The 16,335-nt window shown below is 36.1% G+C and overlaps 1 protein-coding gene across 4 annotated transcripts in view; it reads right to left on the minus strand.

The window, feature by feature from the left end:
- CCSER1 (coiled-coil serine rich protein 1) overlaps positions 1-16,335 on the minus strand; it is a 655,853-nt gene that overhangs the window by 333,109 nt on the left and 306,409 nt on the right. For all 4 annotated transcript variants that reach the window (XM_051789750.1, XM_051789751.1, XM_051789753.1 and 1 more), the window contains exon 7: positions 8,892-8,969. In XM_051789750.1, the coding sequence (XP_051645710.1) occupies positions 8,892-8,969 (78 nt within the window). The remainder of the gene's footprint in view (positions 1-8,891; positions 8,970-16,335) is intronic.

Raw genomic sequence — 16,335 nt, forward strand, 5'->3', positions numbered from 1 at the left:
GAGAAGAACAGAGAGTAAATGGAACGCACATGCTAGGGCTTAAAATAAGACTACATTACACCATTCAGATACAAAAAAATTACCCCAATATTACCATCTTATAATCTTTAAATGCAGGGGAAAATATTTCTTTTCACAAAGAACTAGCTTTAATGTTATACAACCATGCAAAGGTTGGCAGAAAGAGGAACAGCACTTCAAAAGTCGCAACCAAACACTGTAAGTCACCAGCTGTATGATGCAATCAAAGCCTCCCAGACAAGTCACATTCCTTGGTAAAATTAAACAGCACAGTATAAACAAGTGGCTTGCAAAGAAGTTTAAAACTTACCAAGAGACACAGCATGTCCAAATAACAAACGCAAACGAAACCAGGAAAACAACAAAAATCAAACCACAATATTCATCACTGCTCAATACCTTATCTGCTCTACTAGAGAGCAAGAGGAAAGACAGGATATAGCTGGGTTTCTTAAGTGGCACAAGGTGTCTCTGTTTCAGCAATTAAACCTTGCCTTTAATTTCAGGTGATTACACTTAAGAGAATATATCCACCCCTTAACAGCTGTCTAAATTGCTCGCCAAAATATCTGTCTCTTCAAACTCTAGGTGAATGTTACCAAAATCAGTCAGTTACTTTTAGTGTCATACTTTTGAGACATTCAATTTGATAAGAATTTCAAAACACTAACCTTGTATTTCCTACAGTTTTCCTGTTTTCTACAGGGATTACGTTTGAAAATGTGGCCAATAACATTACTTATTTCAACACCAGGAAAGTTGTTCATATATGTTTTGTTAGAAGAGTCAAGGACTGGATGATTTGCATTTGAAATCATTTATTTGACAAAGCAAAAACTTTTTGTCAAAAACACGTTAAGTTTCCATGCAAATGTCTTTCAGAGGCTTTCTGGACAAAAAATGTGGTCATTGGCCAGAAAGAGAGAAACCACCTGCTACAGTGAGAATACACATCTTAGATGCAGGAAACCTATTTTCAAGTCCCCAGTTTGTTTAATTCATTCTAGGAAGAAAACATATATTGCTCTCACACATACTGGAAAGTGAATAATTATTATTAAATTAGTTCCTGCATTGCAAACAGTTTACATTTTCACTACACTGAATGAAGTTTATGAAAACACTCAAATTTTATCTCATTTATGACAATACAACCACAAAAAAAAATACTCTTCGGTTGGAATGGTCAATATGGTTTTACATTTTCACCTTTAAAATAACTGCTGGGGTTAAAATGGTCAGTACAGATTAACATTTTCACTTTAAAAGTAACTGATGCCTCTGATATAATCCATGCCATCCATGACCTGGAGGCACATGCCACTGTAGTCAGTGGGCACTGTGTCATCAATTTAAACAGAATTTTACTCCAAACCTCTTATAATAATAATTCTGCTCACTAAAAATAAACTCATCATATTTTAAAAATGCCTGTTAAGGGAAGTTCTCTATTTGAGCATCCAGGAGCCACCATGGCAGTCACTCTCACACCCTCTGAGCTGGGATGGAGGCCCCTTCACACCTACACACCCCACACTCACAGTCAGACCACGTTTCCCACAGCAGAGTCTCAGATGTCCAGATCTTTAATATAATTTAATGACAGTGCAATAACTACATAACAGCTTTAACTGCCTCCAAAGAGGGACCCTGAACAAAAGAAATCCTGGGCTTTTATACCCTCACAGTCTAAGGGCAGGAATGTCTGGAGTCATCTGCTGCTGCTGTGTCCCTCAGTGTCCAGTCACCTGCCTGGGCCAAAGGTCCCAAGGCCCTTTGATAAACAAAGGGTCAGCACTTCAGGAGCTCCTACCTTGGCTTCTGCTCCCCAGAGCTCATCCTGGAGCTGCACCCAAGCTACCTGCACTGAATGGATTCTTCAACATGCCAAGGTACTCCCCCAGATTTACTTACACCTATCAGTCCCTAGACAAGGGAAATTAGGAAGATTTACCATCTGTACTGAGACAAAGAACTTTAAGTGCTCTTACTGGGTATATCAAAATCCTCCCATGGAGTTTCAAGAAAATCTTTTTTCATAGTCTTAGTGATAACACCTTGTCAGGAACCCATAATGTTACAAGTTTTATGACTTTTAAATATTAGATATAGAGTACTCAGCAGGACAAACCTACTTTGTAGGTATGCATCAGAACACATTGTGAGCACGCGCCTGCCTGAGGGAAAGGAACCTGAATGAACCCAATATCTACCCTTGTAGTACTGATTATATCAAATATTAACTGAAAAAAAAGTAATGATGATCCTTCTGCATTCCTTTGTTGAAGCATCATCCATGTTTCTGGTTGCTTTTGGAGACTTTAATAAGATATACATTAATAATTTTCCTGTATGTGCCCCACTGAGTAAACTAACTGAATTTACAGCACTAAAAACATCAATTTTGCCTAAGATCATGGATTACAGTTTTGAAATATTGAACTAACTGTCACGCTATGACAAAAGTTTCAACAAATTAAGGAAAACATGCTAAAAGAAAATGCATGTCCACAAAATTTGGGAAAGAAAGTAAACTATGATCAAGGCATTGAGGCAGAAAGAAATCAGACAATACAACACAGTTCTCAGGGTCATTCCTGATTTTTTTAGTAATTGTATCAGTGACACTGGGAAATTACTGATGTTGTACTTACACTCTCTGCAATAAAAAGTAATCTTTTCTTTTGAATAAACGTCCTTGCACCAGAACAACCGTATTACTGAGTTCAAACAAGTTTTCTTGAATGATCCCACATTTCATGTGTCAGGGCCTTCAGCTATTACCTCTCTTGAAGTATTTTATTTTCAGACTAGACTTTGAGCTGCAAGCCCTGAAAGAAATGGTAATCTCAGGAAATATCATCTTATGTTCAGAATGTGTAAATATTTGTCTGTCTTCTCCATACATGAAGTCTGGCAGGTATAGATTACCCACAGGCACTCAAGACTACTTTCGTCTGAGTGATAAAATCTTCCTTAACTATACATCAGTCATTCAGAAAAGAATATCCATTGAGGCATTTTAAGTCCACTCTTTCCTACAGTCTGTTTTTTAACACTTCATTACAGCATCCTGGTCTTTACTCTGCTTTGGAAAATTGCTTATTTAGTCTATTTGTTTCTCCTTACTCACCCAATGTCCCCTAAGAGAGCTAAATCAAATATGCCCATGTAGGGACGTATAATAGCCCAAAGTATCTAAGCAGTAACATTATCTGAATGATTAACTCAGATACAGTATTCCTCAAAATTGTATAGCAGTATTTTTGGATTATACAGTAACTCTGCTGTCTTCTACATTTCCTCCTTTCTAAACTTGAAGGAAAAGGTAGGTATTTCTGGTTCCATGGTGTACAGGAAAGCTTTTTCAATGGACACACATAAAATACATAAAGAGTTGGTTTTTAATTTTTTTCTTTTATTAAGTTCTATTTTGATAATACTATTCTTTTTCACTCCATTTCATATCAGTCAAAGCTGAGGAAGATAATTTCATAGCCACATCCACACCCTGCTGGATGGGCTGATGCAAATATTACTCATGAAACAGGTGATGTGGTCATAATCAGATAGGCTTGCTGGCAGAACCCTGTTCCTAAGGAAAAGTGTGCACAGAGCTACTAAGGAAAAGGAAAATAGAGTGAATAGATATACAGATGCTTCTTGCAATAGGACCCATAATACCTACTTTGGACTCCTACCTTCAGAATAAATTCAGTGGTTTTGCAGGTATCATAGACTAGGATGATAAAGACTGCAAAACAAATCAGACATATAAATCTTTTTGAGAAATTACAAAATTGAAGGCTCTCATCAAAGGTAGAAAGCTGCTGTGATGATGTGGCTTTTATAAGTCTGTGCTACACCAGTAGGACATAAGGAGTCATAAAGAAAGCAAATACTGACATGGGAATAAAATTAAAAAGTGGGAGGAATTGATTAAACCACTGAAGAATGGTGACAGACTGGTTTAAAATAAGATGGAGACTGGGGTAGCAGATTAATAGAGGTGGGGTTGCATGAGTCATACTTGTATAACTCTACTCACTTTAGTAAAAATATCAAAAACATCCACAAAAAAAAAAAACAAAACCAACCCCCCCCCCAAAAAAAACCAAACACAGAGGTTTCAGAACTTACATGCTTCTCAGAGGAAGCAGAAATTCAGGCAGAGGGCGGAAGGAGATGGACGAGAGCTAATGAGGCCTCCAGCCCATGAAAGAGGATCAGTGAACCCTAACCTCTATCTGCCTATGGGTCAGAATGTCTATGTGATTATTTCAGAGTATGTTTCAAAAACAAACAATACATTAAAATGGTCTTATTCGAAGAAGTGACAAAAAATATTTAAAATATTGGAAATACTGCATTTAAGGTAGAGAGGGTAAATATGGCTGCTGTGTCAATTAGCATAAGAAGCTTTTTGAAGTATAGGCCCAATTTTTGTCATCATTGCTGACTAAGCTAGGAAATGACCTCATTCTTCACCTGGATATATAAAGTCACACTCTCAAAGATAAGTCTGCTGGGCTAACCAGCGATCACTGTTGTGACTGTCATATTGATTACTCCAAACATCCGCAGCAAAATTATTAATCTGATTATTGACCAAATGGAAAATTCATCTCTTGCTAAGTTGTATGCACAAATGTCATGAGCTGCCAGAGTTGTGTCCATCAGTGACTGCAAAGATCTGTGTTTACAGAGCCAGTAGAGTTGCAGGATGAACAGCAGAACTGTTAGTACAGACCTGTTTTAGTATAGATCTCTATAGACCTACAGCAGTGGTAACACTGCTGAGGACTGTTAGCTTTTGTGGTTTCTGCTGGATCTTACATTTTCTTACTTAGGGAATTTGCATGAAGACTATTAATTACAGAAGTCAGAACACAGTAAGATAATAAATGCTGAAGGAAATTCTCAACTCCCTCAAAGCAGAAAGGAGAGGATGGAAGATTTATTTTTGCTTTTGTTTAATGACAATTAGTAAAGCGTGGCTGAGATTAATCATAGAATTGAAACACAATTAAACATTCCTATAATAAATTTATGGTTATTATTTACAACTTAGTTGTGGCTAATAACCAGTGAGACTGATGCTCATTATAATAGATAATGTATAATTAGGTAATATTAGATATCTTATGTACTAAATGGCTGTCATATATCTCTTCTAAAAAGGCTGTCACTATATTTTAGAACAATTTAAAAATAATAAAATACTATTATAATAAAGCACAGTATAATGAGTAGGAGAAAAGAACAGGTTCTAAAAAATTGATGAGACATTGCTTGGTAAGTTGACCTTTTAGAAATACCCCTTCCTTCACTTATCTTCTAAATGAAGGCAGGATTATTTTTAATTCCAGCTAATGAGCATAGATATAAGTAGTCATAATTAAAAGTCACTCACATTTGAGCCAGCTACGGTTTTGCTATTATAACATAGAATAACACTTGAGTTAAAGTTGCATGACAAATACTGTTTTATTTCAAATTTTTAATTCTAAAATTTTTCAACTGTGACACAACTTTTTCCCCACAAGATAAGGACCTAATTCTTCAAGCAATATTATACAGGGACAGAATAATAAATTTCTGTTCAAAGGAAGATCCTCTCTATAGAAGAGTTTAAGTTCAAAACCATCAACAAAGATGATGTTCTTTTGTGAGAGGAGAAATAAATTTTTCCCATTATATGAGAAAATATATTGCTTTTTTAAACACTTTTAACCATGGAAAACAGCAGAGGACTGAAAGCTGGAATTTGACATAATAATAATCACTAAAATGAAATGTCTATGAGTGTTTTATCAAAAATTCTTTCAGAAAAACTTTTCAAAAGTGTCTGCATATGCAGCTGAATCGGACTTTTTTCCAAGATTTTGAAGAGCACAGCTAAAGAAGACTGCTCTGAATACCTGTTTGTCACTAACTCCATAGGGAGAAGGAAACCCGAAGGCACACAAAATTGTGTGCATTTCTGGCTGTTGTGTAAAGTTGCTTTTTCCTCACAGAAAACAAAATTTACTATTTACAATAGCTATGGGGCAAAAGTTGCTGAACGGCGCTAATGATGTATTTATCTTTTCATTTTCTCATGGTTGCTTTTAGGATTAAATAGCACTGGAGTTGGCTACCTTTATTTCTTACTCAATTGTTTTCTATTCCTTTTGCTAGGTATCACTTATGCTCTTTTAACCGTACAATCTTAACATAAAAAAAGCACAATGATTCAATTAAAATAGCAGCATACAATGGACCCAGGTGGAGTATCTCTTCCTGCACTGGAAGTGATCTTCCTCCAAATACTCCTGAGTATGGTCTCATATGATTTGCATCTTTCTGGCAGTGCTGTATGTTACAGCATGTGGAATAGACTGGGAGAATGGTAGCTGAGTTCCATGTTAGGAGCACAAGCACTCCCAGGGGAATCCTGTTTCCAACTTCCATTAGATTAAATTCAAAATCTTAAAATGGTTTTGAACAAGCTTAGGTTCTCCATATTTATACAGCACATATCCTGTGGGATTAAAAATGACAGGCTTCTGCTTTGGTGAAGTTGGATGTAAAACAAGAGTATGATGACAAGATTTGTATTCTTTCTTTAAACAAAAATAAAGGTAAATTGTTAAAATCCAAGGAAGGACAGTTGTCTTTCTTGGTATGGTTGAGAACTGGGGTTAGGTTTCATTTCACAGTCTAATATAAAAGCTCATTAGCTCAGAGATCCTCAACTATCCCAAAGAGAGGCAGTTTTTAGGGCCCTGCTTCATTTCACCTCTGTTTTCAGAACCATAGAATGGAATTTCTTTTTCAATCTTCATTTCTACAGCAAGGATGTGGGAAAGGTTATTATCATGTTGCTAAGGGAAATGCATCATCCCATCATCAAAAGCCAATATTATTGACTGACAGTATTTGGAGAGGGTTATGACTTTTAAAACCTGTTATTCACATTACTACTGGAACAATACTGCTCTCTCTTGGAGTGAGTCAAGGAGAAATAACAGAAATTGTTACATTGTAAATTACTCTTTTTTTTTTCTACTAAAGGCCATTGGCTGTGAGATCTATTTGACTTTTTCCTGGTCTGACCTCCATTTTACTTGAATTCCAGAGGAAAATGTTTCCTGTTTTGAAAACTGAATGAAAATTAAAGATTGAATAATGCTCCCTGCCCTATTTTTCAGTTTCTTGTACCATTTGCTACTAGACTTTTAATCTGAAAAATTTCTTTACTGTTTTGTTAGAGCGACTATTCCACTCCAAATAAGTAACTTACAACCTATTTTGAGCTATACAAGCACCATCTCCTCCAAAAATAAAGGCACTACAATGTACTTGTCAGAGCTTCCCTGATGCAAACAGAGCAGCATTTGCTTACCTCAGCATGAGAGTTCATTGTACTTTTTCAAGTTAGATTTTTTTACCTCTTACACCTTTATCTGTGCTGAGCAGACCATTTCTTCTTATGTGACATATCTTAGTGGTTTTCCAGGCACAGGGAGATACAATAACTACTGAATCTGACTTAGGATGTTGACCAGACTTCAGTGTGCCTTTAATGTGGTGTCCCAAGGAAAAAAGATGTGCACCCCAGAATCTTGGCACAACATTGCTCAATTTCAGCCCCATGTGACTGAGGGACAGGGGTCTTGTAAACGTGAAATCCCAAAAGAGGAATGAGAATCAGTGAACAGCTGACCACTGATATCTCATTTGTTGGGACCACCACCTCTGCTGATGAAACAACCGAGCAAGCACAATCCTTAACCATTCCAATAATAGGAATCGGCTGTTTATGAACAGCTAGTTGATTATGACCTATACGCTACACGTCTTGCACAGACATACAAAATATGGAAAAAATAAAAAAGGGTTTTTTTTCCAGAGTTGGCCAGGTCTGAAGGATGCTGGTATTTCCTGTGGCATGTGCAGGAGAGACACAAACTTTATATCATGAAACTTTATTCATTCCAGTTCTTTATTTGTAATTTAGCATCATCACAAAGCGACTGAAAACACAGTGCAAGCAACTAATTCTATCCAAACAGAAGGTGGAAACTTATTCAGGAGAGGGAAAATTTAAAATTTTTAAAAGGGATATTCCTGTGAGTGTAACTTAGTCCATATTATGACAGTTGAGTCAATGGTGAGGAAGACACAAGTTCCCTCTTCTTTATCTAACCAAACAACTGGCAAGTTGTTTGCTTCCCAACACAGCACCGCTCTGAATACCTGGGTGGCCTCGGGAGAACTCTTCCAAGAGTCCAGCTCTGCCTAAGGCCATTCTGTATCCCAGGGCTGGATACCATGAAGTCAGCTGAAAAAGTGACACACTGTCACTTACTCCTCAAAGCTTAAACCTAATGAAGTTGTGGACATTGTCCAAACATTTATTATTAAAATTATTAAAATGCCAGGTCTGTGGCTTACACCAGATTTACGACAAACCTGTTCCTTGACAGATCTTTAATGTCTCCTGTATCCTTGGAGTAACTAATCACTGTTTCATTAAAACGTGTACTTGAAATACAAAATAAAGAGAAATTTGTTGATGATACACACATATCCAGGAATGCACATATGAAAATGTATCACCAGCGCATGAAATGGATAAAAGCACAGTCTTATAAATAACAGTTTATAGCTCTAGTCTGCTGGAAAAATATTCCTCTCAAAACTAATAACATTTTACTCGAGGTATTTCTTGAAAATTGCATTATTGCTATATACACAGGACATCTGCTGATACCGCAGTAATTTAAACAAAAGGAAGAAGTAATAATAGCACTTCACAGTACCCCAGATAATATGATAAGCCAAAATTAATAGACAATATTTAGTATTAAATTAATTAACCATACCTTGAAAAATAATGGCTCCTCAGGGAGAGGGCTAACAGGCAGTGAGGTGGTACTACTAGCTGGACTCATGTCTGTACTCTGAAAGAAAAGCACACAGGAGTTTGCATTTTCAAATAAGTTCTGTGGACAGCTTTTTACATTTTGCGAGAGAAGAAAAAAAGCTTGAAAACAACACCGAAAATCCAACAGAATTAGATTGACAAGGCAACTGCAATCTGTACTTTATTTACTTGTAATTAGTTCAAGTATTTCACTAATGGTTAAGTACTCTGCATTTTCTTTATTTTAAATTAACTCCCCATTCAAAGACTGAAACACGTGCACAAATACACAAATAAGCCCTAATATATGAAAAGAAACAGGGAAGACCAAAGTTGTTAATAAAAATAAGTCATTATTCTTCAATGGACCTATCAAGTCTAAATGCTTGAAAGATTGATCTAAACCCCTACTCTCTCTGTTGGTTAGTATGGTCATTATTTTTACAGCTGTGATAGATATGAAAAGAAATGTGGAAGCTCTTAGCGATTTGGAATGGTAATAATAATAGAATAAAATCTGGATTTAAAAAAAAATATATAAACAATAACACAACTGTTCTGGAGAAAACTATAATATAAGATACTTTTTGGAAAATAACTCCTTAAATGATAAAATGAAAAGAAATCCATCACAACCACCAATAAAACAGAAAAGATATAATGAAGAATACAAAAAAATTCAACAAATTTGCATGGCCTAGAAATGCATTTCCTTTTCGTACTGTAACATTGCAAGCAGAATGAATTAATGGATTCAGCTTGTTTAACTAAGCTGATACCTGTTTTCACATCAATATGAATCTACTCTGAGCCCTTAAAAAAACCCAAATTCTGCAAGTGAGGAATATGGCTCCACCCATTAAGTGATAACAGATCACTCATCAGAAGATTTTTACATTATGTAGAGACATTGCATTTTATTCAACCAACTGGTACATGATGAAAAATGAGATAAAATTTTGGGTACAAAATCCCTACGTCAGATCTCAAATAGAGCGCACAGACTTCAAAGTTAACACCTACTAAGAAAATTTCTGAATTTACTTAGATACACATCAGTTACACCACACCGGAAAGAAGAGACAACAGTTACTTGCTAAATAAAAGAGATGCAAATAAAGGAAAAAGAAGGGGACCATGGTAATTATTTCCTAAAAGAAAGAGAGAGTGAGGTAATTAATAACACATGGAACACAGAGATGTTGTTGAGGAATAAGGGAAATTATAGCATGTCAGAAAGCCAATATTTCTGTAGAATTGATCAGTCTGGTATTCAGAAACATTACAAATTTTAACAGGGACTCCTGCACTCAACCAAGAAAACTGGCCAATAATCTTTACATAAGGAAGTGAAACATAGCTCTTTTAGACTAAACTCCAAGTACAGATGACTGGACACCTCCTCTGAGGGAGCATTCTGCATCAAAAGCCAACAGTTCAGCTGAGGACAATTTGTCTTTTAATTTACATAGAATAGAAAAAACCTAAGACAGGAAAAAAAATCAAGTAGCTGCTTCCAAACCAAATCAAGTGCCCTAATTTGCAACTAGAAGTTGCAATGATTATGTTCCTTGACAAAACACCTCAGGGCACATACCTCAGAAGAACATCTGCTCTTCCATGATGACTGGACACGAGCCAGCCCACATCTGAATGTCACACTGGTGTGGCACCATGCCTGAACTAGTAAGGCTGTTGAGAGATGGGGTATATTTGAAGGAGCACTGTGACTACACAGCTTCTGGACTGAAAATGGCCAGACTTTGAGTCTGACCAGATAGGAGCATTGGCAGAAGAGTCTGTCCCTGACCAGCGCTGTTCACATGTACATACTCTCAGCGGCCCCCTCCAAGAACTTCAGTAATTGTCCCCTCTAAGGAATGCACAGCTGTTTCCATGCCTTTGTAAATTATTTAAATCCAGTAGCACTAACACAGAGAACTGAGTGGGACAATACCAAAAGTGTTGTTTCTTGAGCTACTAAAAACTAATCGCTGCTTTGAGAGGTGCTGTCAGCTTGCCCTCCTGAAGGGATATACTAACAATTTCAAACAACATCACAGCTCCCCTAAATATTCTGTTCATGGTGTATTTATCACAATCACACTTTGCAGTCTAAAGCTCCCCATACATATAAAAAAATATCACTGTGAGGAATTCACCCAATGGGTACTTTTTATTTGATGTTGTCTTTTCAGTGCTTTTAGGCCAATTTTAGTCTGGAAAAGGTTGTTAAAATACAGAACATTATCTAGACATTATTAGAATTTTTCCAGCAATTTTTCCCTGATTACAAAGATCAATGCTCAAGTTTTATTCTAATTTCTGGAGCTGATCAGTCTAAATATACATCATCCTTCCTGTGCAACTGAATGGGTACCTTGGAGTCACTGCTAGGCCATGTTAATCATTTATCCTCAGAGAGCAACGTTAAAAATGTGATTAACTCATGAAGTTTCTTGATAAGAAGGCAAAGGAAGAAAACAAGTCTAAGAGAACAAAATTCTACATCCTTCTTGGAGATCAAGGATCAGGATCCTGTTTGAGGACAGATAACCACCATTTGAGCCAGTTAAAAGAAAAAGCAGCTCTTTCTGGAGCTGTTTTAAAGTAGTTACAGGCTTGGCTTTGTTTTCTTCCACTTGTGTATACCTGCCTCAGAGCAGAATGTTTCACAAACCTACATACTGATGTAAATTGTCTAACAGCAGAGTAGAGAATATAGTCAGTGGTTTTCCAACAATACAGACGATCAGGTATGTGCACATTGTGAAAAACATGCTCCTTTGAAAACAAGAGTCATCTTCCAGTCTGCAGCAACTATTCTTTAAATGAAAGCAGCTTCACCTCACCTCATAAATTCGGATTTTTCTTGGTACAAACTCTTGCCTTTAATCTCATCTTTTCTAGGAAGTGGCCCATGTATCAACCCTCATTAATTGTACCATAAAATAAGGACTGTCCACTGACAGAAGCCAATTTAATTTGCTACAACTGCTTTTCAACAAGGGTAAACACTGCAATGGTATTTGGCAGACATTGACTTCTCTGGAGATCAGTATCACAATTTATTGATCTAAGAAGTTAATACTGACAGAGAAAACCTTCAGTGGATATTAGAGCTAGAGATCAAATAAATCTTTATAATAACTGAAGAAAAGACAATCTGTGTACTTTATAGCTTTTACTAAGGAGTGTTGAACTGACTTTCAGAGTGAAAGTTTTAGTTGTATCATAAGTTATGTCACAAAGTATCATTTTATAATCTAGAAGTTGAGTAGAGCTAGGAAATTAATAAGTGCAGTCAGCAAACTCAGTAGTGACATTTTGATATACTGAAGATAATCAAAGACCTGCAAATGGATTTATTAATGGGTCTGCATAGCATCTGTATGAAATATTGTACTTAAATGTTATTATCCCATTTTATCTGTGGAAGTGAAAAAGAAGGGAGAGTGATCTGCTCAAAGCTGTGAAGGGAGGTTAGAAACAAAGACACAATCAGAAATCCAGTTATTCACCCAGACTGTGCAATGGTCTACACACTTTTGGAGTGCTCTGATCTCTGTAATTTCTAATACTATTTAGCATCACAAAGAGGCTTTGCTGATACACATACATCATGCAAAGAAATCCTATTAAAAAAATGAGGCCAGAAAAATGAATATTAGTTTAGATAACAAAAGACAGCAGATACATAATACAAACTTTCATCTCTTACCCCCACACCATGTTTGATAAACTGTCCCCAACACCTCCAATCTCTCTCACTAAGAAAGAGTGCCTCCTTATAAGGTGGATAGGTCTATTTTCTAACATCTCTGAATACAATTCAGGTGGTTACTTCATAAATCTATTTCATGTCTCTCTTATTAGAAGGTATAGTTAATTATTCTTACTAAGTATTAATAAACGCAATTAAAAGCTGAGACATTTAATTATTGTTTTCCAGCATTCGCCTGGTCTTGCTGCTTGCTGCTCCCATAGCTTAGAAGGCCACCTGAGTTATTGCAGCTCCCACTGCAGGGATGAAGCATAAATTACATCTGCTACTGTGTCTTGCTACCTATTTTTATGCTAGTATGTGACCAAGTATGTTTTCAGTCGTTCAATTCTCTACTGATTAACAATGAGCAATTAGTATACAGGTGTACAGATCAGACCTGACTGCTCTTACAACGTAAGCAAAGCTAATCACCTGAGCTGTAAAATGCCAGTGGGAAATTTCACCTCATATAAGACATTGATCTATCACTTCACAGCATTTGTATGTCTAGTACTGTTTATTTTAGAAGACTCTGAGTTCTCAGGAAGTCTATCAAATCTAATACTTTGCACAATAATTTTTTTCAGCGAGGAGGGGTCAGCAGGAAGCATATTTTGTTAACTTTCTACTTTGAAAAATAGCTGGAAAGATGCTCTTTTAGCCTTTTAATTAGGATGAATCAATTATAAAGCCCATAACCAGCATGCAACATAAAGTGTGCATAACCCCAATTTGTTGCAGGGTTACAGTGTTTGAAGTAATTCACACTCAGATTATATTTTCACATTGTTTATTTATATTTAATATAAACTTAATTTACTCAAATATTTAAATTGACCAAGTTACCTATCTCTCCTCTCCTTATATTAAATGCAAAAATGTAAGGATATGAAAGTACTGGGCACAAATTACTATTACTACCAGTAATATGAAAATTTTAACATAAAAATAATTTAGTAGCTGGCGCAAGGAAAACACCTTAATAAACATGTTTTTAAACATGTAAATTTAAAGAAAGAGATCTAGGGGTTTCTGGTTTACAGTGGAGTATATACAGAGGAAAAAACACAGTATTTTTATAAGCATAGAAATGTCACATTTCTCATAATAGACAATGACACATATACACCACATAATTATTAGGTTTATGTAATGGCAAATATCTCTTCCTTTCTGCTCTTTAGTTTCCCCTTGCTCATCCCTCCAGTTTGTCATCATCCCTTGCTTTCCTCCACAAAACCCATAATAAACAGAGACACAAGTTTCCTTGGTCAGATAACTTCCTGGCACACAGAGATTAGATGAAGGGTCCATTAATATGTAGGAGAAAACAATTTTTACCTTCCCAAACAGCAAATTCACCTCGAGTTAATCTCTAAAAACCCCCTTCACTTCCATCGCAAGCAGAATCTAATTTCAAAAGTAATTTGGACAATGACTTTGGGGTTAACATCTTTTGGAGAAGAGTACTTGCAGGATCATCAATTACTGTCACTGTGTGAGTTGGGACTGCTACTATGACACATTATATTAAATGCAACTCCAGACATATTTTTATCCTAACGAAAACCAGGGGGTTGCTTTCACAGATGCAAATGCTTTGTTGATAACACAGTTGAGAACTGATTTCCTTGAGCAAAACTCTACTCCCCCTTCAGTTTCCATTGTTTCTTTCATACTTCATTGACTATACTATCCAGCCTTGACATTTTGTTATTGTATATTCATTCCTAATAATATCATATAACATCAGCTTTTTCTGCTCTTTCAGCAGGCAATTGAGAGAACCAAGTGCTCTCCTGGGATTTTAATCTGCAGGCTGCCTATTTCAATTGCTTTCCTTTACTTGCAGGAGATCTTTCAGGTTCAAATGTACACATTTTTTTGCTCAAACTGCACTTAGCTTTGTGGCAAATATGATGGCTGCCTCACACAGTAGGTTCAGTGGGGTTTTTGTTGTTTTTTCTTTACTCTAGTCACAAAGACACATTCTTTCTCCAAAGCCTACATCACAACACTGATACTCCATACCACAGTTATAGCCTGAATCTAGAAGAAAATGTCTGCATCCACTCAGAGTGTATCAGCAAAGAATTTGTGGGCTCTCTCAAACTCCTATATCTTCCCTGCATAGAGATGCACTATTTTTCTGCACTTCCAAATGAAACACTTAGAAAAGAAGTAACCAATTAATTAAACTGACAAAGGTAAAATCAGGTACCAGAATTGACTCCTCTCCCTCTCTTACACACATATGCATGTTCTGTATCATTACACGGCATAGTATATTGGGACCAAGATAGAAGCTGTAGCCAGAAAGGATCAGATATCAATACAACCAATAAATGCACCTACAATTACATTAAGGAGGACAAAAATATTTACAGAATATACATTTAAATATTACTGGATATGTGGAAGTAATTATCTTGATGGGTTAGGAAAAAAATGCTCCTGAAAACAGGTTGCTCTTTAAGTTCCTCTGAACTATCCACAGATGGCCATTGTTTCGGCCAGACACGGATTTAAGTGCCAATTTCAGCAAAACAGTTCCTATGTTCATATACTCATACAATTAACTGCTCTCCATGAAGCACTGAAAGATATTTGTGATCTCCTTACAATGTAATGTCTTTTTTTTTAGTCTACAAGAGACACGATTCCTTTGAGACAAAAATCTATTTCCACTAGCTATTAATGAATATTTTTCTTTAAGGTACACATTTTAACATACACAAAACTCATGTCCAAAAAAACTATACATGCTTTACTGTTCAGTGTATCTCTTTGCCCAAAAGTACATTGGGATACAGGTGATATCTCCTCCAATATTGTGGTTGGTCTTCTGACTATAGTTTCCCTGTCATAGAGTGTCTTCATCTAAATGAGGGCAATCTTTCATAATACTAACAAAACTTATTTTTCAATTCTGAACATGATGAAGCCAACCTAATTTTCATTAATAACTTGCTGCTCAGTTGTCCAGTTGTTTCCTACCTTTACTTTACTTTGTAAGCATTATGTAGGCAACTTTGCCAGATTTTCACATTGGTGTTTCAACATGAGGCTATGTTTTATTTTTCTGTGATTCCCAAAAAGATTCAGATGCCTTCAATTGCTATGCATTTCACTGAGGTTTTAACAAGCTATTTTGCACTTTCCAAATGTTGTGACTGCAATTATTCTCACTTCTTCATCAGTTCTCAGAAGGGTTTTTACAATTTCAGTATGGAACCACTTTTGACAGTGTCTTTTAACTTATTTGGATGCAGAGGCACCATTCTCACAACTTCCTTGAATTACCCAATAACAGCTTAGAGGAAACATTTTAAACATCTGTATGTGTCTGCTGCTAAATCAAGGAAGACACGATTGAGGTTTTTTCCCCACTACAAGAAAAGCAGTAAGTGGCATTTTACAATTTGAAATAGATTTTCCATGGCTGCAGCACTGCTTCCATATAATGGTGATAGAAATAAAAGGTAAATAATTAGTAAGTAAGTTTTGCCATATTATTTGCTTCACAGTGGTTTTAATTGTAATACTCTTTAATGATTTTAGGAAGCTGAATCTATTTGTGCAACAGAAGGCAATATGTCAGCTTCTGAAATGTGGAAATTTTGATTACCATAGACAC

The sequence above is a fragment of the Manacus candei genome, unplaced genomic scaffold (assembly GCF_025592945.1).
Source record: "Manacus candei isolate 608988 ecotype Guabito, Panama unplaced genomic scaffold, ASM2559294v1 h1tg000028l, whole genome shotgun sequence".
Lineage (NCBI taxonomy): Eukaryota > Metazoa > Chordata > Aves > Passeriformes > Pipridae > Manacus > Manacus candei.